Genomic DNA, 27,098 nt, shown 5'->3' on the forward strand with positions numbered 1-27,098 from the left:
TTGTCTTGCCAGGGATACTTATGTGGGTTGCTCTAGATAAGTACCTCATTGTTTAGGTTCTAAAGGGAGTTATATATAGAATGACTTCAGTGATGAGAGAACCATTTTCTTTTCTTTCTCAATACAGTATTGTCACATAGCTGGTTAAACTAAGAGAACAAATCTGTAGTTCTCAAAGAAACTTCAGCAAGAAATGACAAAGAACCTTCTGTTTAAGGTCATTTTTTGCAAACACTAAAAATGCATTGACAAAAAATCTAGGTACCATGGATCTATTTTTTTAGAGTTACTAAAATTTCAAATTTTACTGAAACTTTGGAAATTAAAAAATGATTATGTACGCAGATATTTATTGGAATTTCACTGTAAATAGTACAGCTTGTGGATGGATAATTGAATCATTTCATTCATGAGCTCTGTTGCTACATTAAAGTCTTTTCAGGTCTTCAGAGACTAAATAGAAATGTATTTTGGGAAGATCAAATTAAGGAAACAAACTTTCTGCAGAGTTAAATATATTCAACTTTAATATTTGTATTTAATATTGTTGTAATATTTGTGTGACACAGTAACAGCAGTCATTTTCTGTATTACTCTAAGGTTTATAGAGAAAAAAGCTTATGATTCAAAGAAACAAGTTCTCATCTAAACTCCCTCACCCCATTCTACTCCCAGGCAGAATTTTTATGTTTTGTGGGAGTGGGCGTGGGGGCCGAGTGTAGAGACATGAGATGGAAAGGTAGATGGCAGCTTTAAAAAAGATACCAATGCCTGTGTTCCACTCCAGACCAATACTTATGAAGAGAAGCTCAAGCATTTGAATTTTTAAATAATTTTATTGAAGTATAATTAATTTTCAGTAAACTTCACATACCTAAAATATACAAATTATTAAATTTCGATATGCGTTTATACCTAGGAAATCATCAGTACAATCAAGATAATGAACGTACCAATTGCCTCTATAAATTTCCACATTCTCCTTTGTGATCCTTTCTACCCTTCCCTGTAGTCCCTTCCCTAGGTCATCATTTTTCTACTGTCACTGTATATTAGTTGGCATTTTCAGAACTTTAGATGTGATAATCTTCGTGTGGCTTCTTTCAATCAACATAATTATTTTGAGTTTCTTTGTGTAGTGGTGTGTATTAGTAGTTCATTCTATTTATCGTCATTAAGAGTATTCTGTTGTATTTCAGATATATACCTAGGAGTGGAATGGTTTGGTCATATGGTAACTTTACATTTACCTTTTTGATGAGCTATCAGATTATTTTCCAAAGGGGCTACCCTATTTTACATTCTCATTAGGTTTTATTTTCTTTTGCAGTTTTATCAGGTTTTTCTCTATGTATTTTGAAGCTATGTTATTAAATACATAAATGTTTAAGATCGTTTTGTCTTTTCGATGAATTAACCCTTTTATCATACAATGACCTTTATGCCTTATGATATTTTTTGCTCTGAAATTTGATGTGTCTGATATTAATACTTTAGCTTTCTTTTGAATGGTGTTAGTATGTTGTCTCTCTTACTTGAATATATTTATGTTCTCTTATTTAAATTAGGTTTCTTATGGGCAGCATATGGTTGGGTCTTGCTTTTTGTTCAGTTAGACAATTTCAATTGAGGTGTTTATACTATTTCAGGGTAATGTAATTATTGATATGGTTCCTTTAAATCTGCTTTCTTACTCTTTGTTTTCCCTTTGACTCATCTGTTGTTCATTCCTTTTTTTCTTTTTTCCCCGTCTTTTGGGTTAATTATATTTTAATAACTCCATTTTATATTTTTTGTTGGCTTATTAGCCATAAGTCTTTGTTTTGTTATTTTAGTGTTTGCTCTGTAGTACACATATTTAGCTTATCGTAGAATTTATTGATTAATGATTTTGGTGGCCATCATTTGTAGTAATTCTAATGCATATATTTAAATTAGTGTGTATGTTTAGAAAGTATCATCACCATTACAGCATAAATTTTTATGTTCCCTTTATAGTATTATGTTGTTGTTTTTTTTATTTTTGAGATATTTGCTGTATAACTTTTGAATTTTTGCACTCAAATGAAACTCAGACTGTCATTAATAATAATACCTGTTATTTATATAACTTCACAGTATCTCATACACAGCAGTCTGGTAAAGAAGGTAAGTCACGGACTATTGTACCATTTTATGAAATACGTAATAGGCTCTTGATTTTAAGAAACTTCCAAGTCATACAGCTAGCAAGTGTTGAGCCTGTACTGGACTCCAGGTTTTACAATTCTGCATCAGTGCTAATTTACGCATACTGTTGAGTGTGTGATTAGAACATAAAGAAATGATTACTTAACTTTTCAGTCAAGTGATGATTCTTTATTCTGTTTGTTTTTAACTTTTATAGTCCATGGCAGAAGTTCTTGCTAAAAAGGAAGAGCTAGCAGATCGTTTAGAAAAGGCCAATGAAGAAGCCATTGCTAGTGCTATTGCTGAAGAAGAACAGTTAACTAGAGAAATTGAAGCTGAAGAAAACAATGATATTAATATTGAAACCGACAATGACAGTGATTTTTCTGTGAGCTTTTAGAATTTTTAACTTAATTTTTCAAAAAGGTTATATTCAGATAAAAAATTCTTATGTACAGAAGGACCTAGAGTTAATTTAGTCCTATTTAAAATTATTAAAAAAAATAATCTTCAATAATGGTATCATTATTCTATGTGATTGAGACATACAGTAAATGATAGCAAATCTTACTTTAGCACTTTACTGTTTTTAATGTGATGCATTTGACAAGTTATAAGTGGTTGTTATTTTCATTTTACAAATCAAGAAATTGAATTTCAGAGAAAGTAAAAACTCAGCATTACTCAGATTGTGATTGTATAGGTTGAAATAGAATTTAAGCTATTTTACTTTTTCTATTGTAATAAAAAGCAAATGATGCACTTCCTTGCTGTCACTAAGTGCTCAGTATATGTATGTTGGTGAGAGGGATTCCTTAAAGAGTAAAAGTAACTAAATGTTTCACATATTTTTCTGTTAAATCATAATGCCCAATAATCTTGAGCTCTTCTGATGTATGCTCTGAATATGTTAGAATTTATGTAGTACTAGTATAGTTCATTATCATAGCATAGTATACTGTATTAGAGTATATTGTGATAGTATAGGCCATTATGTTTCTTTTAAATTTACTTTATTTGTCTCTGCTATTAAATAGCAAGCAGCTTTGTCTTCCTCTTAAAATGTGTAGGCTATGGTATTTTTAACCTGGTGATTATAGTGACTTCAAGAAGTATACAGCTTTATTCTCGTTTTGAACTATTTGTTAAATGAAACATATTAATAACAGGTAGGAAAATTTCATGTATAGTTCGTTTTTTAAGGTTATAATTGTCTTCAAATATTTGTTTTTTCCTTTTCCTTGTTTCATTTTAGGCCAGCATGGGAAGTGGGAGTGTGTTTTTCTGTGGTATGTCTATGGACTGGAATGACGTCCTTGCAGATTATGAAGGTATTACGTATGCATGTATTATGTGTCTAGGTTGAAAGGTAGAAAATGATCACCTTTTTACATGAATTTCTTTGTAAAGAAATTTCTTTGTAAAAGGCTACTGCCTTTTAAAAGTCTCTGGTTTTATGGAACTACGAGGGTAAACAGTAACAGTGATTTTCTTTTTTCTCTACAGCTCGTGAATCTTGGCGCCAAAATACATCCTGGGGGGATATTGTAGAGGAGGAACCTGCTAGACCTCCAGGACATGGAATTCACATGCATGAGAAACTTTCCTCCCCATCTCGTAAAAGGTCTGTCTTTGAAAATCACTTTGAAATGTTTCACAGTATGGAAACTAGAGTTGCTACAGGACAGTTTAAGCCACGCTACTCAGGACAGTTCTAGATCCATTGAAATGTGATGTTGTTTTTCTGAGATATTAGACCGAAATTATTTTTTGTGGACTTTTTATATTTATTTTAGAACTTTGAAGAGTAAAGAAATTATTTTTTGTGTTATTATGTGAACATTCATGTCTCCTGTTCATTTGTTTGTATTACTAGAACAATTGCAGAATCTAAGAAGAAACATGAGGAAAAACAAATGAAAGCACAGCAGCTAAGGGAAAAGTTACGTGAAGAGAAAACATTAAAGCTTCAGAAATTGTTAGAAAGGGTGAGTTTTTAATATTTAGGAAATTATGATACCTTACATTGAGGGGCTTATTTTCAGCTTGACTTTTTCTTCTGGTCCGAGGGATGCTAAAAGAACTGTAAAGATAATGAAACAAAGCATTTATGTCTATTGAATCACACAAGGTTACTTGTAAAAAAAAAAAAAAAAGAATTTGTCCTTTCTACATTCAGCAGCAGTTTCTTTGCAGAGCTGGCTTGAATTGTTGAAGCCATACTTTATCTTCTGCCATTTTCATTATAGGGTTTCCTTGGGGAGTCTTGTGCAAAGTGTCGAATGACTTAATAGGACAGTTTTGAGCCCCTCATATTATCAGGATTGAATATGTGGGGGCACTGATTAGATTTATAGAAGAAATGATTATTTACAGCAATGTAACTTCTGATTAGTGTGGAATAGTGGAAAGAATATGGACTCTGGACATGGTCGCCTGGGTTCAGTCCTGGTTTTGCCACATAATGATATGATGCCCTGGCAAGTTACTTACAATGTTGATTTCAGGTTTTTTTGATCAGTAAAATGACAATTACTGTTCAAAGATTAAATGTGGCAGGTATGTAAAACAGTGTAGCTCTGGGACGGCTGTCACTCAGTATATGGTCATTTTTATTGTGCTTACACATGACAGACATGTAAGTACTAAATTAGTCACTTGTGTATGACAGATGACCTCAGAACTTAGCAGCTTGAAACAACCTCTGGTACTAAAAAGGAGTACTTACATACATAGGTTAAAGATATTACTTACATTGCTTATAATGCGTATTTTAAATTTGGGAGAGGTAATTGGACCAACTACAAATATTTACAAAAAACGAGGTAGCGTAAGATTAGTATAGTAGAAAGGTTGACTGGGAAATGAAGAAAATCTTGATTTTTCTCTTGACATGTCTCTCAAGAATTTGTCATTATTTTTATTTAATCATTTAGGATGAATATATCAAATATGAAAAAAACAGTCTCTTATGTTTGGGGTTCTGCAAGAGTTAATATACGATTTCATTTTCAGTTTTAGAGAAATTGTCCAACACAACCACAGTTTCCCTTCCTGTTGTGTTTTTCATGCAAATTGACTTATATAGTTTATTTTCTCGCTGTATGATGTAACCTCCAGGAATTTGGAGATTAATTCTTGAAATTGTACATTAGAGGTTCTCTGGTTAATTTTCCCACCAATATAGGTATCCCTTCAATTCTTTTAATGACAAATACCACCTTGCATTCTTGTAATGGGTATTGCTTCAGCACCTGGTCACTGCAATAATCGTGAGATACACAGAAGTGAACAAATACTGGACCTCATTTTACTGATGTGAAAACAGAATCCAGAGAGGCTAAGTGCTGTTTCCAGTGTCACGTGACCTTGGCTTGAGCTTTGAGGACCTGCTTTCTAGCTTCTGCTCTAGTGGTATTTCTGCATCATGCTTTTTGAAGTGGTTAAACATAATTGTGTAGCTAAAATTCACTCATTTTGAGCCAACATCCAATTTTCTATAATTTATTCTCATTGGTGCTGGATCTGATTTCCTGGAGCACAGAACAAGTCTTTTAGTTCTGTTTGCTATTGTTTAAGGAACTAAAAGCAACTATAATATCTAGCTTTATTATTCTGTAGGCAAAGTCCTCTATTTCCTTCAGAGAATGTTTCTTAGGCAGATAAATGTGATTTTTCAGACTTCTCACCATTTTCCAACCTTTAGGACAAAATTACTTATTTGTCTCGAATTGGGGTTATAGAGACATTGGATTGTAGGGATAAGAGTACACACTGCTTTCTTTTTATGTGTACTCACAGTGCAGTGTGACGACAGCAGATGTTTCTGTGGACACGGCTGACGCAGTGTTCTGGGAGGTGCACACGCATTGCCTCAACCTCGAAAACAATCCTGAGTTAGGGCCTCCTGCTGTTCTCTTGTCATAGATAAGGATACTGGGTCCAGGCTTTAAAAGTCACCCATTTTACATAACTAGGAAGTGACCACGGTACACTACGAACTCAAGCCGTCTGTCTTTATAGTCTGTTCTTTATCATCAGACATGCTCCTTGAACTCTCTTCAGGTTCTAGACTTGGAAATTCCTGAGCTGTTTAACAGTTTGCACTTCTGTTACATGACTGTGTGCTAATAGTGACGATGTGATAATTCATTGTGTATAGGAAAAAGACGTCCGGAAATGGAAGGAAGAATTGCTAGATCAACGACGTAGGATGATGGAAGAGAAATTACTTCATGCTGAATTTAAACGAGAGGTGCAGTTACAAGCAATTGTTAAAAAAGCACAGGAGGAAGAAGCTAAGGTATGTCTTAGGTGCTTTGAATGTCAAATTAGTTACCCAAGTCCTTTTCTCAGTTGTTACATATGAAGCTAATGTTTATCAAGTGTTATCAGAATAACAACACTTTTACAGGCTCATTTAAAACTTCTAGGTACAGTATCTTATTCTTACAATAATCTTTCATATATATAATATATGTATATTTTATATATATTCAGCTTTATTGAGATGTAATTGACAGACAATAAATAGCACATTGTAAAGCATCAAGTTCGATGAGTTTTGACATATGTGTATTCCTGAAACTATTAGTATAATAAAGATAATAAACAATTCTATCACCCTCGAAGTTTCTTCACGTTTCTTTGTAATTCTTTCCTTCTTCCAACTGTTACCATGCAATTGCCGATCTGCTTTTTGTCACCACAGATGTTAACATTTCTGGAATTTTGTATGAATGCAATCATACAGTATGTATTCTTTCTTCAGGCATCTTTCACTTACCGTAGCTATTTGATTACCATGCTGTTGTGTATATTAGTTCCTTTTCATTGCCGAGAAGGATACCACTGTATAGAAATACTATAATTTGTTAATTAAGTCACCTGTTGATGGATATTTATGTTTTTTTTTCCAGTTTTTGGCTATTGCAGATATAGTTGCTGTGAACATTCAGATGTGTGCTTTTATTTTCTTGAGCAAATACCTAAGAGTGGATTGGCAGAGGCTGATGATAGGTTCATGTTTAACTTTTAAAGAAACAGTTTTCCAAAGTGGTTATACTGTTACACATTTTGACCAGCAGTGGATGTGCCTTCTAGTTAGCCACATTGTCACCAACTTAAATTGTAATTTTAGCCATTCTTTTTATTGTGTGTGTATAGTGTTTCATTGGTTTTTAATTTGCATCTTTTCATGTGCTTATTTCCTGTCTGCATCTTTAATTTGGTGAAATGTTCAAACATCTTGTTCATTTTTTAAAGTCAGATTGGTTTATCATTTGTTCTGTTTTACAGCTTTATTGAGGTATAACTGATAGATAAAATGGTAGGATATTTAAAATGTACATCATGATGATGGGATATACATATTCATTGTGGGGGATTTCCCTGATCAAGTTAATTACCACATCTATCACCTCACATATTTATTTTTGTGTGTGTGTTTGTGTGCGTATCAGAACATTTCAGTTTACACTCATCATATTTCAACAATACAGCACAGTGTTATCAGCTGTTTTACAGTAGATCCTCAGATCTTACTCCTCTTGTAAGTGAAAGTTTGTACCCTTTTACCAACCTTTTCCCTCTTCCTCCCTCCGCCAGTTCCTGGCAACTACTTTTCTACTCTGTTTTCTTGAGTTGGACTCTTAAGATTCCAAATATAGTGATACCATGCAGTATTTGTCTTTCTTGAAATTACTTATTTCACTTGGCATAGTGCCTTCTAGTTCTATCCATGTTGTTGCAAATAACAGAATTTCTCAGGGAACTTTATATGTTGGATAATATCCGTGTTTTGCAAATATTTTCTCTCAGTCTGGATTGCCTTTGCATTTTCACAATGTCTATTGAAATTCTAAAATTGGTGAAATTTCTGTATGTTGACTTTTTTTTTCTTCTGTACTTTGTGGGTTTTGTGTCCTATTAAAAAAAAAAAAAAAAACAAAACCCTTTACCTAAATTTAAGGTCACTAAGATTTTTTCCTAAGGTTTTACTACAGTTTTAAAGTTTATAGTGAGGTTTATGTTTCATTTTGAGTTAAATTTTGTATATGGTGTGAGTTAGGGTTGTGGTTAATTTTTTTCATATGGATAATGAATGTTTCAGTACCATTTGTTGAAAAGACCATCCTTTATATCTTGAATTGCCTGGCCATATATGTGCGGGTCTGTTTCTGTCTATTGCATTTCATTTATCTCTATGCCTTCATTACATCAACATATCTTTTATCTTGATTACTTTTATGATGCCTTGAAATCAGGAAGTGTAAATCCTTAAGTTTTGCTTTTTTAAAAAACTATTTTAGCTACTTAATATATTTTTCTATTTCCATATAAATTACAGGATTAGCTTATAGATTTCTACTGCCAAAGGGGGAAAAAAAAAGCCTGTGTAGATTTTGATTGGTATTGCATTGAATTTATAGATTATTTTAGGGGAGATTGATGTCTTAATGATTTAAGTATTTTGATCCATGAACATTGCATATATTTCTATTTATTTGTCTTTGTCTTTGCATGTATTTTATGAAATTTATCTGTAGTTCATATTTTTAATGTTGTCAATAGTATTTTGTTTAAAATTTTTCTGGGATTGTTTGCTGCCAGTATATAGGAAAACCATTGATTTCTATATATTAGGTTCTATCCTACAACCTTGGTAAACTTATTAGTTCTAGTTTTATTTCTTCCAATCCTGTATTTTTTTTTATTTTTAATCTCCCTGTGTTGCTCTGACTCACACCAGTGCAAGGCTAACTGGTTGTGATGAGAGCTGTCATCATTGCTTTGATCCCAATCTAGGCAGAAAGCATTCGGTCTTTCATCATTAAGTATGATGTTAGTTGTAGACTTTTTTTATAGATGTTTTTCATAAGATGTTCTTGAGGGACTTCCTTTTTATTCCTAGTTTAGTGAAAAAAATTTTTTTTTTACCATGAATATACTGTAGAATTTTGTTACATGCTTTTTTTTTTTTTGCATTTATTGAGATAATTATGTGGTTTTTTAATCTTAAAAAATCTTAAAATGGTGAATTTCACTGGTTGATTTTCAAATATTAAACTATGAAATTCTGCTATGCCTCACATAGTGCTGATGTATCATCATTTTTATATTTTGTACCTAATTATCGTTCATTCAATATATGTTGAAAAAAAAGATTTGTCACTAAAGGTTTGTCTTTTCAAACTCATTAGAATAACATGCATGCGTCTATTTAAGTCTTAATGTAATTTGTGTAGTTGCCAATTACAATGATACCAAATAGAACTATATCAAGATGGTCTCTATAAGAATCTTAATTTGTTTCTTGACTTAAAAAATATTTTCTGTGGCAGACATTTATGTACTCTAAATTAGTTCTGAGGCCTGTGGATTTGTTGTATACAGTGGATTCAATTCAATTTTGAGGTAGATACTAGAAGAAAAGACCCGTAAGTCATTTTTGTTTTATGCCTTACCACTGGTTTATAATATAAAGACTATTAAGTTTATTTTGTGATACATCCTAGAATTAACTTGATTTGAAATTCACTTTCTTTGTTTTTATTGAAGGTAAATGAAATTGCCTTTATAAATACCCTTGAAGCCCAGAATAAACGCCATGACGTTTTATCGAAATTGAAAGAATATGAGCAGAGGCTTAATGAGTTACAGGAAGAGCGTCAGCGAAGACAGGAAGAAAAGCAAGCACGTGATGAAGCTGTTCAGGTAAAATTTTTTTGGCAAGCATTTATTGAGCACTTGCCATATTCTAGGCTCAGAGGTAGGTGCTGAGGATCCAAAAAGGGGTAAACCTCGTCTCTCTCCCGCAGGATGTGTGGTTTAGTCCAGCACTGTTTGTAAACATGAAGTCTAATTGCCAAAAGACTGTACTTCTTCCGATAAGGTAATCAGTGCTTTCATCAGTGAGCTGCAGTTATAGAGTTAGAATGTCTAGTTTTAACCAGGAGAACTAAATTTCTCTGGATGTACTAGTATCTGATTGGGTTGAGTAGGAATATCTATTTCTCCTTACTGAAAAAGGATTGTTTTGAACCAGTATAGCCTCTAAGAACTGGGAGATCTTTATGCTTATGACAAGGCACACCTGCCATTTATGACTGATTGTCATCAGATGCTTTAATGGCTTGGCCTCTAACCTATATAGCAAACCCTAATAAGTTAGCTACCATTTTCAGGCTGGGAAGAAAGGTTAACACATAAACTATACTTATGTTTGTAAACTATTTTAGATCTTCCTCAGTAGAAAGCCTTATCCATAAGACTTTTTAAAGACCTGACATTTTTGATGTAGAGAATGAATTTCACATTATTCAAATGTAAATGTAGACATACTTTATCTATTATGACTAATATTTGTTTATTCAGTGATAATTTATTGAGTTACTACTATAAGCCATATGCTGTGCTAGGTTCAAGGACATGAGAAAGATATATTCTTGTTCTCAATGGGGAGACATATATGAAAATAAATCTTAACCCATCAGGGTAAGTGCAATAGCGAAGGCATTCTTAGAAGCACAAAGGAGAACACCTTACTCAAATTGGGAGTAGCTAGGACATGAGGAAGTCAGGAAAGGCTTTGAAGGAGGAGGTGATACTTCAACTAAGTTTTGAAAAATGGGATATGCAAATGATGAGAAGTAGGCCTGTCCAGGACACATGACCGAGTGTGTATGGCGTGTTGACTTAGGGGCAGGTCGTAAAGAGCTTTTGTTCATATGTCAGAAGTTAGAGACTTAATATTTCATCCACATCACCCCATGTCACTGGTGGTTTTAGGAGATTAAAATTTCAGTACATTTTAAAATTTATTGATTCCTTTTTGCTATTTCTGGGCATTAGGAGGCATTTTCATATTCATTTATGATCTCTATTTGATTTGAGTTCAGTGTCTTATTTTAATCTGAGGCCAGGCTTACTTGTGTTTACTTTTGTTAGAGAATCTTTAGCTTTTCCTCTTTTAAAAAGCAGCAGAAATTTTCATTTTAATCATTTATAAGTTAGTTCTCTAGTGGGTAAATAAAATTGGAGATTTGATTTTTGAGACTTCTCTTCAGCATTATTGCTGCCTCTTTCTTTGTAGTGGGACCATTTTATAAAAATAATTTTGTAAATTATATTTTACTTGAGCATTATTAGGCATTAATAATTCAGAAATAAATAAGACATCATCTTTGTATTTATGGTAGATAATACAGCGTGACGCCAAAGATTGTAATAGAAGGATGTATAAGCTGCATACTATGATATGTATAAGCATATCATAGAGGACACTGTGGGAGTGGAATGTCAGAGAAAGTTCTCTGAAAGAGGTGACTTCCGAGCTGGGTTTTGGGGAGAAATAGATGAGTAATAGTGTATATATTTTTTAATAGACATCTTTGATTTTTTTTCTGCATTTATTTAGCAGAATTGAAATATAATAGTTTTCTTTCACTTAAAAATGTTGACTTCTGTTTCATAATTTGGAGCATTTCCTTAAAGCCTAAAGGAAAGCAGTTTTTTCCTGAAAGTAGTAAGGAATTTTCTGTATTCACCAACACTTAAAACGCTGTTTTGATCACTCAGAATTTTTTTTAATGTAGAAATTTCCTGTGGATTTAATTTTTAATGAAAAATTTAAAACCTATCTACATAAGTTTGAGATATGCTGATATGTTAGAAAAATCTACTGGTAATATAAAGCATAATTAATTTTATAAAAAATGTAGTTTTTACTAGATATGCAAGGGGCGATGCCAGGCATTCTGTAAATGCACTGAATTGTGAGATTCTCACTGAATGTAGAATTCAGAGGCCCTCCATCTGTGTCACCTTTATACTCTCATAACATTCTCATAAACTGCTAAAAACAGTGATCCTTGTTTCCCGTAAGGAAAGTAAGTGAATACTAAGTGCTACCATCTTAAAGTTTCAAAGTTTCAGTTTGCCTCTATTGTTATGTAAATTATCAACGGTTGGTTTTATGTTCAGTTTCCTTAGGTAGTCTGCCTTGTCTTCATGCCCTAACCATCTGCATTAAAGGCATACAGGAAGGGGTTGCCAGATCCTTCCTTAAGCTGCCATAAACACATTCCTGACCATGAAGCAAAGTAGTGTGGGGTCCAGGAGCTTTCAGAAGGCTTAAGAGTTAGAGGATGACTTTCTGATTCCTTTGCCATAGGTTTATAATTTGTATTTGTAGGTATACAGATTTATGATGCATATCATTTTATAAAGTCATGCTTTATTTATTAACATACTTATGGAACTCCTGCCATGTGCAAGATGACTTCATGGAGTAAAAGTTTCCTATCATTAGGCAACTTAAATTTTAGAGAGGAAAATACTAGCTGAATTTACTACATTTGCTTGTTACCTACATAGTACCTATTCTCTTTTCCAATTATTAAAAATAAATTAAAAGATTATGATACTTTTTAGAGTTCAGTTCTTTCTGTTAGTACAATGTTGGGGTACGTTTTCTATCCATGAAAACAATCAGCAAGTAGAAATTATTTGTAAGCTTAGAACTTGGCTACATTCCACATACATATATAAAGAAATTATTTTTATATGATAATGTTTCATTTATAAGAACAATTTATAATTTTTTAAAGCTTTTGGTTTTATAAAGTATGAAGTGAAAAGATCTGGTTTAATTCTTTCTGTTTAATGCCTAAGTCTTTTGCATTTCATTGTGAAACTTGTGTTTTCAGACATGATACAGGGTTTTTAAACTTCAAATAAATTTGATTTTAAGAGAAAACTTTATATTTTATTCATGAGAGAAAATTTTCTATGCCACATTTGATTGTTTTTAGTCTCAAGAGTTTTTGAGATCATATATAACTAAACTACTTTCCATATATTGTTCTTACTTAATACTGAGAACTACCTGTAACCATTCATGAATAGTATGTCAGACCATAAAGAATACAAATATAATCGCAGGCTTCCAACAGTCTGTAATCTGCTGGATGTGCCTTCTGGAAATCAGTGCATTCCCTCTATTTTCCAGTCCCTACCACCACCACTACCACCAGCAAATTAAAAGAAGAAATAGGGACCCTTTTTTGGCTTACTACTGTGAAAGGTTTTCTTTCCCTGGGGGAGACAGGGCTTGTTACAGCTACGGAGTTACCATGTGAGCCTAGTTACCTGTTAGAAATATTTGCATCCCTCCTCAGTGTTCTCTGAATGGAAATTGCTTTGTTATTTTTTGCCCCATCATTTACTGAACACTTTCTGTGTGTGCTGTGTATGTACCTATGTTAGTAACTTAGATCTCCTAGCAGATGGGGCTCTTAAGGTGAAATGACTTGCCCAAGGCTAGGTAAGTAGTTAGAACCCAGACCAGTGGATTTATTCCATTAATCATAAAGAAGAGGGGCCAGGGAGAGGTCGTAGGAGCTACCTGGAGAGTGAATTGAAAGAAATATATCAATACAGCTAGTAATACGATGAAAATTGGCAAAAATACTTCTACTGGGCAAAAATACACGAAGGACACACCATTCCACATTGAAGTTTACCCTATTTTGATCAAGTATCTTCTTCCTTGATGACGATGACGATGAGTAATTATTGAGAATTTACTGTATGCCCTGTGATACTTTCGTTTGATATCTCACCTATTCTTCACATTATCCTAAGAAATAAGTACTGTGGTTATTTGTCTTTCAGAAAAGTAAGGCACAGATAAAATTAGACCAAAGTCACCCAGCCGGTAGATAACGGGGTCTGGAAACAAAATGATGGAATCAGACCCAATTCCCACTCTCTTTACCCACTTGGCTATGTTATAAGGCCTCCTCCTTGCCACAAGCTTTTCTTCACCTAATTCCTTTATGAAAGGAATAAAATCTGTTAACTGTGCATTCTTCCTGATGTTCTGGTATTTCTAAAACCATTTATAAATACGAGGCTTCTGAAGTGATTAACCATAGACTACTTATTAGAGTCTCACAGAACATACATAACATAGTATCTGCTGGAAATAGCGTTATGATAATTGTGCATAATACTGGTAAATGACGGTTTTGAAAACCAGATATCATTGATACTTGATTTTTGTTTAAATTCTGAGAAGCATACCTAGTGACAAGCCAAGGGTCTACTTGGCTTGAGTATATATGTTTTGTCAGAGCTATGTCGCCTTTAATCATTTTCATTTTACACGTAATTCTGACATCTTTCAAAATGTTTCTGACATCAGGAACGAAAGAGAGCGCTAGAGGCGGAACGGCAGGCCCGCGTGGAAGAACTGTTGATGAAGAGGAAAGAGCAAGAAGCCCGGATCGAGCAGCAGAGACAGGAAAAGGAAAAAGCCCGTGAGGACGCAGCCAGGGAGAGGGCTAGGTACCTCATTGCTGTCTTGATTTTGATCCTGATGAACATTTTGCAGTGGGTGAATATTCAAGTCTTAGAATAAAGCCGTTTGCCCATCTAGATTTTTTTTAGAAAATAGTCACAAATACAGAAGTGTTGTACTAAACTTCAATTTCAAGGAATTATGAACGTTTCTGTTGGATGGGAAAACCTTCTGAACGTTTCTGTTGGATGGGAAACTTTATATTTCAAGATTATTTTAGTTGCAAGAAATAGAATTTGATTCTGGCTACCTTAACTAAGCAAAGGGAATTTTAAGGAAAATATTGGGAGCATAAGTGATAGGAGATTAGAGGATCAGGTTTGGGAATGGTCAGACATCAAAGGCAAGGTCACAAGAGCCACGGCAGTGGTCTTTTGATGGAAACGGTATTGGTTAGCATGTTGCTACTCTGATTACAGTAAATGACCTTCAGCCATCCCTTCATTTTCAATCACTTGTTTAAGATACAGAGACCCAGGAAAAAGCATTTCATTGGCCAAGACTAATTCCCTTTTGATTGGTGTACATCTTGCCAATGTGTGATTTTTTTCCAACCTTTTAACTGTGACAAATTTGGTGGCTGTGAAAAAATAGCTCTGTGGTTTTAATTTGCTTTTTCTACTTGTTCAAGATTAATAAGGCTGAGCAACTTTTTGCATAATCAGTCAGCTACTTTGTTTTTTTTCCCCATGTGGAATGTCTCTTCAAATTTTTTGTCCATTTCTCTTGGGATCCTTTTTTTTTGGATGTTTAGGAATTATCTTAAGTAGCTACTAATCCTTCATCAGATACATATATTGTAAATATTTGGTTGGTTGTGGTATACCTTTTCATGCTTTATGATGTCTTTTGGTTAACATAATTCTTGATTGCAGTGTAGTAAAACTGAATGGACTGTGATTTGTGCTTTTTGATCTTGTTTATGAAATCTTTTTCTATCCTGAGTCATAAGATATCTTCAAAATGTTGTAGTTTTTCTTTGGAAGTAAAGTCTTTATCAAGAATCAATTTTATTGTATGGTTTGAGATAGAAATCCAGTTTCATTTTTTTTTTTCATGTAGAAACCCTATTCTAACATTTTATTTAAAAAGTCAATTTTTTTTTTCATACTGATCTACAAAGCTTTCTTACATAAATCATGTTTCCATGGATGCATGGGTCTGTTTGTGGGCTGTATCTTCTGGTCCAGTGGTCACTTTTTCTATCCTCTGCCTTAAGTATCAAAGCTTTATAATAGTTTTTGGCATCTATTATTGTCCTGTACTTTATTTTTTTAATTATGACTATCTTGGTCCTTTCACATTTCTGTGTGACCATAATTTGTCTAAGTTGATTCTCTTCATGATTATTCTACTCTGTACATCAATGTTTTTCATCGAATTTGGGGAGTGTTTGGCCATTATTTCTTCAGATATTTAATTGCCACTTTCCTTCAGGCTCCTCTCAGTTTTTATAGTTTGTCAGATTTTTCATGGTTTTGATGACCTCGACAGTCTTGAGTAGTGGTCAGACATTTTGTAGACTGTTTCTCGGTTAGGAATCGTTTGATGTTTACATTGGTGTTATGGTTTTTTGACAGGAAGACCACAAGGATGAATATCAATTTCCATTCTGAACATGTCGAAGGTTCATTTTTGCTGTCAACTCGACTTATCACAGATTTTGTTAACCTTGATCATTTGGCTAATACAGTGTTTGTCAGGTTTCTTCATTGTATAATTACTTAAAAATTTTTTTCTGTAAGGGAAATTTGGTTGCAAGCCACTAAGCATAGCCCACACTAAAGGGACGGGGAGTTATGCTCCCCGTCCTTGAGAGACGCATTCCTGTATAAGGCATTTGCAGTATAGGACATTTATCTGTTCTCTCCCCTTTGTTTATTTAATCTTTTTTGATGTCATTGTAGACTCACAGATTTTTTTGTAATTTGGGTTATAAACCAATATTGTGTTATTCATTTTGTTGCTTAACTTGTTCTAGCGTTAGATGTTGGGAGCTCTTCCATTTGGCTCCTGTGTCCATTTGACATACTTCATTTTGGTTATTGTGCATTTCCTTACTTTCTGGCACCGCAGGATGCTCCAGACTCATCTGTATTTTCCGTACTCTGCCCCTGGATTCAGCTGTTTGTTCAGAGCTTTTTCATTCCTTTTATTGCAAAGTTTTTTAAAAAACTGTTTCTATTTCTCTGTTGAGATTCCCTATTCGTTGAATCATCGTCATAATATTTTTCTTTATTTTGGCACACTTTTAATTATTTGAATGTATTTATAATAGTTGTTTTGTAGTCTTTGTCTGTTAAATCCAAATATGACCTAATTTAGAAACAGTTTCAGTTGACTGCTCTTTTCCTAAGCATTGTCTCACAATTTGTGATTGTTTCCTCTCCTTCTCTGTTTGTGAGTTTATGTCTTTTTCTAACTTTTTCTTGTGATTTTTCTGCCATATTTAAATAACAGTCCTATAGCTAGTATTTAAATGCATGACTGGGTCCAGAAACCTATTCTCATAACTAATAATCTCTGTTGCTTTCCAAACACTTAATGAGCAGTATCTCTGGGTCTTAACACACATTTAGAAAAGATAACATTAAAGAATAATAACCCTTTAGAGTATGTAAGCCTGCGAATCCTAATTGTAGTTTTTAGCTTCATGAGAGTTGTTACTCCAAGCAGCTGAATTTATAATTTTTGCTGTCTTCTTGTAGAGATAGGGAAGAACGGTTGGCAGCGCTCACAGCTGCTCAACAGGAAGCAATGGAAGAGCTACAGAAGAAAATTCAGCTCAAGGTAGGGACAGTGTATATTTTAATTTGAAATTTTAGAACTTTCATTGGGGCATGAGATTAAAATTTTATTTATTGAATTAATTGCTAGAAAATTGAGTTAATTTGTATTTTTAATCTTTGGATAAGAAGAAATATGATCTGGCTACTATATCATATTGGTTAGTTCAACTATTTGAAAACTACTTACTTTAATAAGATAAAGCAATTGATGAAAAAAAGAAACAAATTTTAACATTTCCTGTTTCTACTGAACAGCGATTATTTGTTTCATCTGATTTCAGTGCTTAGGAATTACACATTTGTTTCCTGGGAAATTATGATAAACTAGTATTTTCTAGAAAATATTTTTTGTTAGTACTACAGTTTTTAGCCATGTGAATACTTCACATTGTATCACAATTATTTACATGTTGGCTCTTCACAAACAGTAATTCCGTAAGGTAGAGGACCGTATTTTAACTGTTTGAGTGGTCCTAGAACTATCATTCGTTTAATGAGTCGTGTGGCAGGCATGGGGTACAGAGATGAGTAAGATGTGATTCTAAATTTCAAGAAGCTCATACTCCAACGTGAGATTCAGATGCTAAGCAGATTATTTCTGTAAAGATAAAGGTGACACAGAGTGCTGTGGAAGTCACTTAGTCTAACATGAAGGGTGTCAGGGGAATCATTTTAGAGAATACTTCCTGAGCTGAATCTTGAAAGAAAGATGTGTTAAATGAATAGGAGAATGGGTTGTTGGGTGGGACGGCATTCCAGTGTTTGAGTCAGAAGTCTGAGATGGTGTTTTTAGGTTTGTTTTTTATTTTCTGGGAAGTAAGTCACTGGAGGTGGTGTAGAACAAGTAGAAATGGAGTTGGTGAGGGGAGAGGGCTGTGTCCTGTAGGGCCTGCCAGCTGTGAGGATGAGCATTTCCCGCGGTGTGTCCCAGGAAGTGCTTTAGAAGCTCGTTAGGTGTAATACGTGGGCAAAGTGTTACTAAGTTTGTTGAGTCGTAGTGCACAGTGATGTACCAAAGGCTGTGTAAAGTTCTACATTAAAAACCTTTTTTGCTTTCACTTACTATTTTCCAAATTCTTTTGACCATAGAACCTCTTCCATAGAACACATGCTAATATCCCATGGTGCCGCTCCCCGGAGCCCACTTTAGGAAGCGTTACTGTACATGGGGGAGATAGATAGCAAAGGGCTTTGTGTGAATTCTTGTCCTCAGTGTGCAAGTTAACAGTGAGTCAAGACATTCTCCTATTTTAGAATGTTGAATGGAAATATAATTTTTTTCAAATTCTCGGTATAATCTGAATATTTTTTGATGTCCTCACATTCTGACTTCATCTGTAGCATGATGAAAGCATTCGAAGGCACATGGAACAGATCGAACAGAGAAAAGAAAAAGCTGCAGAGTTAAGCAGTGGACGACATGCAAATACTGATTATGCCCCCAAACTGACTCCTTATGAAAGAAAGAAGCAGTGTTCTCTATGTAATGTCCTGGTAGGTTGTCATTCATTATCAATATTGTGATGATATAATTTATTAGTAAAGTTTATTAAACTATGGGGGAAGTTTTTAAAACTCACACTAAGGCGCATCTGCTGGATTTTTTTCATGATGTTTATGCAAAGTTAGTAGTACAAAAATAGTAACAGCATTTAGGAGTAGAAGTGCAAAGCACCGGAGCATGCAGGTGCTGCTAAAATGGATGTAATACCTGCTTAATGATAGCCCAAGTCAATATTTTTGGGTATTGGTACCCCTAAAAAAGAAAAGGAACATTTTCGGTGCTGAAACTCAAACCTCAATATTTGGAGGAAACGATGTCCTAGTAAGGTGAGTGTGATGGTGTGCCTTTTTTGACCATGTATTTTCTAGAGGGTTCTCAGAATTGCATTCTAAAGAAAATGTTTTTAAGTCTAATACTTAAATGCTAGCATGATCTCACCTTTGCATACTGTATACTGGATTGAACGTGTAATATTTAAATTAGATATAATTCTGTGTTGATTCCATTGCTTTGATCTTATATTTTCAGATCTCTTCAGAGGTGTATCTTTTTAGCCACATTAAAGGAAAAAAACACCAGCAAGCTGTGAGAGAGAACAGCAGCATCCAGGGGCGTGAACTTTCAGATGAAGAAGTGGTGAGCTTTACTTTGTTCATTTTACAGATGTATTGAGAACCTAGTATGTTTTCTTTTATATAGAGAATTTCCTGTTCATATATATATTTTTATTTAAAACTACATTTTCCATTTAACAGCATACAAATCTGTTATTGTTTTAGTGTAGGAATTAATTTAGTAAGAAACATAGAAATAAGAATTTAACACTTATTTACATAATTTCAGTATAATATAAGATGATATTTTTATATTTTAATAATATAAGAAAAGAATTGTTTGGCATACTCCATTTCTTGGAAAATAGTTGACAATAAAATTTCATATAAATTGATAATTTTCATGAGTGTACAATTTAGATATTTTTGGAAATGCATTATTCATCTACCTATAATTATTATTTACTTGGAGATAAGTTTTGTATAAGTGTTTTTAAAATAGTTTTCATTCAACTGTTATTGAGACATGGATGACACTGCACATCTATTAATTTGTCGGTTTAATTTGTAATAGCAAATTTCTAAAGCTGCCCAAAGATGAGAAGTTCATGTTTGTCAGGCATCTCTTAAGAAGCCCAGGAAGGGTCATCGTGGTCCTTGGAGGGCAGTACTGGGTGTGGGTGCATGCGTGTGTTTAACACCCCCTTTTTTTTGAGGCATAGCATATTAGCAGAGTGTACAGATCTCAAGTATGTAGCTTGCTGAATTTTTACGTATGTTCCACTCATGTCAAGATGCAGATAATTTCTCGCACCCCAGAAGGCCTCATGCCTGTCCCAGTCGCGCCCCCAGAAGGTAACTAGTCTCTCACTACTCACACCATCGCTTAGTCTTGCCTGTCCTTGATGTGACAAATGATCTCATACAGGGTGTACTTTTTTGTATCTAGCTTCTTTCACTCATCCTTAAGTCTGTGTGATGATCCCTCATGTTTATGTGAAGCCATACACAGTTCATTCATTTTCTTCGCTTCTTATCAATGCCTTTTAAAACAGAGGCCATGAGAAACACATCTGTAGTTGAGTTGGTTGGTTCTTAATCTTACCTAAGTGGGAAGAATGAAGCTACTATTTCCTCCTGAGTTTCTGGATCTGACCAGGTTTGGAGGGGAAGTTGCACACAGTTATTTGGGCTCACTTCTTTATGATTTCCTCTTTTTGAGGAGTTGTGCCTCTCATGTTCCAGTGCTTTGACAGCTCGAAACCAAATTCTGGCTCCTCGGTAAGATGCCACTTTGAGCTCTCATTTGTCCTGTGCCAAAAATTGGCGTAGTCCTTAAGGGAGAGTCCAGAGTGATGTGGAGCTCACATCATGCGCGGCCTTCTTGCAGGGACTGTGGTTGTGCTGGCCAGTCTCTGATGCCTTTAAGTAGGTGTATTGTGTGTTCTGTGCAATTTGGAGTCGAAAGATTAGTCCAGTATCAGCAAGTTCACTGTGGCTGGAATTGGGAGTTGTCTCTTAATGTGTAATTTCTGTGTATCCGTTATTTTCTGTAACTTTTGACACATAGTAAGGTGTTTAATAAAAGCTCATTGAATTGAATTGAACTGAACGTTTATACAAAATTACTTTAGATACTGTTAATAAAAGTGAAATAAACAATGGAACTCATCATTTATTTAGTTTACCTCAAATGATTTTTTACCTTTTACATACAATTTGCTTTTGCCTCAAAATATGTAGGTATTTTAAGAGAGAGTATTGTGGATTTTTTTTGAAACCTGAATCATTCATATAATTATCTCCATTCTCTATTCAAGTTTTTGTTTAGAACTAGTCACATGTATGTGAGCTCTACTACAAAAGAATCCTAAATCACTTTGTTAATTAGAATGTAGTTATTCCCGTTATAAAGAAAATTATATTTATAAAATTGTTTATAATTAAATTCTTTTAATAAGAAAAAATACATTATTTAACTTACAAAAAAATAAAAATTTTCTGGAGTATACCTGTTACGTAAACTGAAATCTAAATTTTATGTTTTTATTTTAATGAGAAAAGTTGAGAGGGAAAGAATATTCATGTACTTTGGAAGAAAAATAGGCAGTATTATTTATCTTTTGTAAGTGTCAAAACATAGTCTGATGGTTAGCTATTGTGTTTTGAGATTTAATGGTTCTGTTGTTTGAATTTAAAAGAATTAAATCTTCTTTAAATTCTTACTTAATTCATGTACAGTTATGGGCCACCTAGTGACATTTTGGTCAATGATGGACCAAATATAGGATAGTGATCCCATAAGATTATACTGGAACTGAAAAATCCCTATCGCCTAGTGACATCGTAGCCACTGTAACGTCACAGTGCAATTCGTTACTCATGTGTTTGTGAAAACACGTACACTGTGCTGGCCAGTCATGTAAGAGTATAGCACATTCAGTCATTCACAGTACGTAATATTTGATGATGAGCATAAATGACTATGTTACTGGTTTATGCATTTGCTGTACTATACATTTTATTGTTATTGTAGGGGTGCACTCATTCTGCTTATAAAAAAGTAGAACTGAGTGCCCCGTTAGGCTGCAACAGCTGCACATCTCATGGTTGCATCATTTTCTCTGGTGCTTGATTTAATCTCATATTGATCTAATCTCATGGCCCCTAAGCATACAGGATCACTGATAATGTTGCCAGTTAGAGGCCACTTCAAGTGACTAACCTGGAAATGAAATTAAATGTGATTAAGGACAATGAAGGTGGAAAATCAGTGATGGTTTTTGCTCACCAGTCAGGCATGTCTTATTCCACTGTGCCTAAGATCACAAAGAACAAGAGCAAAGTGATGGAAGCTGTTAAAGGATCGGTTTCATTGAAGACAAAGAGACTAACAAAAATTTGAGAAGGGCGTGTTATCAGACACAGAGGAACTCCTAATGACCTGGATGAAAGACCAGACACTGAAGCATATCCCTCTTAATGCCGTGATGATCAGAGCCAAAGCAAAAAGTTTATGATGGTGAAAGAAAAGGCTGAACCCGACTGTGATGTGGAAGTCACTGCTAGCTCTGGGTGGTTTAAATGATTCAAGGATCACTTGTTGCATGATGTGAAAGTGAGTGGTGAGTTTGTCAGTGCCAATGCGGAGGAAGCTGAAGAAGTTTTGAAAACTTTAGATAAGCGGATAATGGAGGAAAATTGCTTGCCAGAGCAGATCTTCAGTGTGGGTGAAACCTCCTGATTCTGGAAATGGATGCCTGAAAGGACGTCCATCCATGTGGAGACCAGTCAGTGCCAAGTGTTGGGGCATTTATGGACAAAGTAACAGTCTTGTTCGGGGGCAGTGTTCCGGGCCACAAGTTTCAGGCTACAAATTGAAACCCTTTGTTATCTGGCACAGCGAGAACCCCAGGGCCTGCATGCCTGTCAATAAGCCCACACTGCCAGTATAGTATGTGAGCAGTAAGAAGTCACGGGTACGCCAGCTCCTTTTCCAAGACGCCCTCCCGAATTGCTGTGCCAGCAAATGGAGAAGTACTGTTTGGCGAATAAGATGCCTTTCAAGATTTTTCTTATTGTTGATATTGTTCCTACATATCCTCCTTTTATTGGTGATCTTTATCCCAACAACAGAATGCTGTTTTTCCCACCAAACATTACCACTTTGATCCAACCAATGGATCAAGGAGTTATCGCTGCTTCCAAGGCCTACTACCTGAGTATGACCTATTGCTGCAGTCGAGGAAGACACTGAGAACACACAGGTGCAATTCTGGGAGGACTTTGACATCTATGACTGTATCAAGAACTGTGCTTGGGGTGATGTCACCAAGGAATGTAGGAATGGCATCTGGAAGAAGACATTTAAGAGGTTTGTCCATGACTCCACAAAATTTGCCAAGGAGGAGAAGGTTGCAAAAATCACCAAGGCTGTGGTTGAGAAGGCAAATAAATGTACCATGGATGTGGATGAGGATATTGGGGAGCAGCTAGAGGGGGTTGCTGAGGAATCGACTAATGAAGAGTTGTTGAGACTGGAACTAGAGCGCATAGCTGAATAAGAAGCAACAGAAGGAAACTGCAGAAGAAGAAAAAGAAGAACCCCTAAGAAACTTCACAGTGAAGGGGTTAGCAGAAGCTTTTGTAGGCCTCAACAAGCACCTTAAACGTAGATTCCAACCATGAAAGATTTTAATAGAGAGGAGTGTTCATCGTGCATTATCTGCTGACAAGCAAATTGTGATGAAAAAAAGAAACCAAGCAAACCACCATGGCCATATTTCTGAAAAAAGTGACTCCTTCTCAAGAAGAGCATCAGGTAGGCCCTTTAGGAGGTGTTCCAGAAGAAGGTAGCTCCGTGTGCATTACAGTCCCTGAAGACCTCCCAGTGGGACTGGATATGGAAGTGGATGACCATGATATGGATGGTTCTGACCCTCTCTCAGCCTGGACTAATGTGTGTGTTTGTATCCTAGTTTAACAACAACAAAAGTTTAAAAAGTAAAAAAATTTCACATAGAAAAAAGCTTGTAAAATAAGGATATAAAGAAAATATGTTTTACAGCTGTATAATGTGTTTGTATTTTAAGCTAAGTGTTATTACAAGAGTTGAAAAGTTAAAGAAAATTTAAGTGAAAGTAAAAAAGTTACAGAAAACTAAGTTTATTATTGAATAAAGAACAATTTAAAATAAATTTGGTGCAGCCTATGTGTACAGTGTTTATGAAGTCTACAGTAGGGCGCGGTCATGTTCTGTGCCTTCACATGCACTCAGCACTCACTTACTGACTCAGCTAGAGCAACTTCCAGTTTGTTGAGGTCTGCTCATGGTAAGTGCCTGATACAGGTGTGCTGGTTTTTATTTTTTTTTACCAGGTTTTTACTGCAGTTCTGTATTTACTCACAAGGAAGTTTCATTTTAATCAGTGAAGGTATCTATAGTAAACAGACTTGTTCTACTTAAAGTTATTACTTGTCATCTGGGATGTCTTTATATTATATACATCTTGTCTGTGACCCTTCTTCGACGTACAAGATTTTATTTATACCACCTCTGACCTAATAAAATTGTACCTTTGACCTTATGCATTTGGCATATCAGATAACTTACTCTTGATCTTTGACACATTCTGTTCTAAGCCTGTTAAACATAATAGGTAGCTAGCCAGAAAGAAAGGTTTGATATTTTGTGTTTTTATTTTAATTTAACCAGGAAAATTTTTCATGTTTCTTGAGACTTCACAAAAAGAGCTGCTTGGTTTTCTTTCCCTGTTTTATCTTCTTAGAATCCAAATGATAAAAGTATGTGATTTTTAAAGGTCAAAACAAATGGATGTTAGTTTAAATCTATACCAAAATTTATTTTTTTCATGCATTACTAGAAAAATAATAAAATGTTTTAATTAAAACTCATTTCTACATAGTTGGTTTTTACACTATCTAAAAAAAGCTGATAGTGATTTTTGTGCAAGTTCCATGAAATACATTTAATTGAATGAAGTTTAATAAAAGGTTTTTTTTTTTTTTTTTTTTTTAAATTTGAATCCATGTATTTCTGTTTGTGAGACTCCTTGGCTTAAATAAGCATGTAAATTATATAAGCTCTCTTAACCTGTGTGCATAATTATAGAGAAATAGCATATTTTGATTTGATTCATGGAAAGTAAAAAAAGGACTTTCATGAAAGCTCTTAAATTAACTATAATTTATTGGATGTTTACAACCAAGTGTGATTTTATAAATCCCATATTAGTATAACAACTTGGAAAAATTATGTGAATTGGGTGATTGAAAAAATGAAATTTTAAGTTAGCGAGAACATAAAGATATCACTGTATTTAGCTGATTTCTTTGTCCAGAGTGTGTCTAGCATTGATCTCTCCTCGAATTGATGACAGTCTGGGAAACAACAGATAATTCCTTAAAGATTCATTTCCTTACCTTGCTCACTTTTGTTTGTAGAAGCAGAATCATTGACTCAATTGTTATACTCATGTTAAGAAAACAACTAGTATTTAGAATAAATCATTTTTCTCCCAGTACCTCAGTAGGGTATACATTTTAGTTTGAGAAATCTAAAAACGTCTTACCCTTTGTCTTATAGGACAAAGCTTCCATTGCCATAATTTTTGTTTCAATGGGATGGGAAAATTTTTACAGTCATGTGTGAGAATGAGAAGAGACAATGACGCAGAGAACATGTGTATGTGTTCAGTATATAATTCACATACATATATGGCTCCTTGTTGATTGATATATTTCTTTTAACTTTTGGAATTCTTGTGATGGTAAATTCCCTTACAAAGTAACAAGAATCTGTGCTGAGACTATGTAGCTAGCTACATATACCTATAGCTGATTCAGTCTCTTTCATTGGTTCAAGCAACACATTTTAATTAGTTTGTTCTAAACCTTAGTTTGATCCAGTACTTTTAAAAGTTTCTCTAGTTAATGTGCAGCCTGTTATAAATAACAGTTTTCAGTCCCCATCCACTTGCTTGGGATGGCATCTGTGTACTGGAAGAAGAGTATGGCTTATGTTACCCCAAGTCAGGAGGAAAGTTGGATCTTATTACATAATGTCTCTTGTCTTTTCTGATTTCCAGTGTGAGTCCCTTGTTTACCTGTCCACTGACTATTCTCTGGGCCACCGAATTTGAAGAGTGGCCAGTGAGCGGTTGATCTGTCCTTTCCAGTTGGCCAGTGGTCCAGTGTGTACCGTCAGCCACTTACCTAGCTCTTCCTGGCCAGGCCACCCCTCAGTCCTCTCCGCCTGCATGTCTCTGAGTCTTTGACATAACCTCTGTTTTGGCCCCTGACAGGCCTGCTGGCGTCTACCGTGGGGTCGGCACCACACAAGAAGTAAGGGCATTCGAGAAAGCTGAACCACAGGGCCTCTTCCTGACCACGTGACCCATGACCCCGGTATTGGTGCCAGGGACCGCTAGAGAGAGAGTTCTAAGGAGAATCAAAATAACACTTTTGGCATTACCTAACACACCTATCTCCCTTGAGAAACACATTTAAAAATTTTTTCTTTTTTCCATCTTTAAATTCCTTTGAAAAGAGATGAAATTTACTTTAACCTCTTCTTCCTCTTTATTCTAACAAAGTAACTAAGCCATAAGGTTGGCAAGGGAACTTTCTTCATACTCTGGAGTAAATGCTATAATTTGAATCCTCCAGATTTGATTACTGACATGCTAAAGGGCAGATAAATAACTTCATTAAATCTCAGAATATTAGCTTGGTTTATAGATCTTGTGTCTCACTGCATATATCTGTTTTGACTATCTAAAGATTATTATAGAGTGCTTTTTTTCTTATATTTATTTTAGAACAAATTCTAATCACCTGTCTACCTGGGTTGAGTTGGGCAAAAGCCATGTGCTAAGAAAGGTAAAATAGATAATCACATTAATAACTTTTAAGTATTTCTCCAGATATCCCTGTTTTTCATGTTGCTTCTAATGTTATATGACCATTGTATTTTCACTGCTAATAAGCACAGCCTCTTTTCTGCATTAGTTCCTTTAGGTTTAGGAGATGCTTATCATTAACAATTTAGGATGAGAAACCTAAAGAACTGTTATTTTCTTACTATTTTTGCAGGTCTCTGTCATTGGGTTGGTAGATTACAACTATATAAGGTTCTCTTTCATGAATCTTTTAAACAGTTGGTTTATTGTACAGTGCGATTTTAAATAGGTAACAGA

The 27,098-nt window shown here is 34.6% G+C and overlaps 1 protein-coding gene across 2 annotated transcripts in view; it reads left to right on the forward strand.

Annotated features, from left to right (window-relative positions):
- The window catches only part of SCAPER (S-phase cyclin A associated protein in the ER), a 197,247-nt gene that overhangs the window by 43,945 nt on the left and 126,204 nt on the right, over positions 1-27,098 (forward strand). For both annotated transcript variants that reach the window (XM_016125783.2, XM_016125786.2), the window contains exons 11-20: positions 2,387-2,557; positions 3,425-3,500; positions 3,676-3,793; positions 4,046-4,157; positions 6,332-6,472; positions 9,730-9,885; positions 14,378-14,520; positions 17,242-17,323; positions 18,664-18,816; positions 19,355-19,462. In XM_016125783.2, coding sequence (XP_015981269.2) covers positions 2,387-2,557; positions 3,425-3,500; positions 3,676-3,793; positions 4,046-4,157; positions 6,332-6,472; positions 9,730-9,885; positions 14,378-14,520; positions 17,242-17,323; positions 18,664-18,816; positions 19,355-19,462 — 1,260 coding nt within the window. The remainder of the gene's footprint in view (positions 1-2,386; positions 2,558-3,424; positions 3,501-3,675; positions 3,794-4,045; positions 4,158-6,331; positions 6,473-9,729; positions 9,886-14,377; positions 14,521-17,241; positions 17,324-18,663; positions 18,817-19,354; positions 19,463-27,098) is intronic.

This window comes from Rousettus aegyptiacus, unplaced genomic scaffold, assembly GCF_014176215.1.
Source record: "Rousettus aegyptiacus isolate mRouAeg1 unplaced genomic scaffold, mRouAeg1.p scaffold_m13_p_14, whole genome shotgun sequence".
Lineage (NCBI taxonomy): Eukaryota > Metazoa > Chordata > Mammalia > Chiroptera > Pteropodidae > Rousettus > Rousettus aegyptiacus.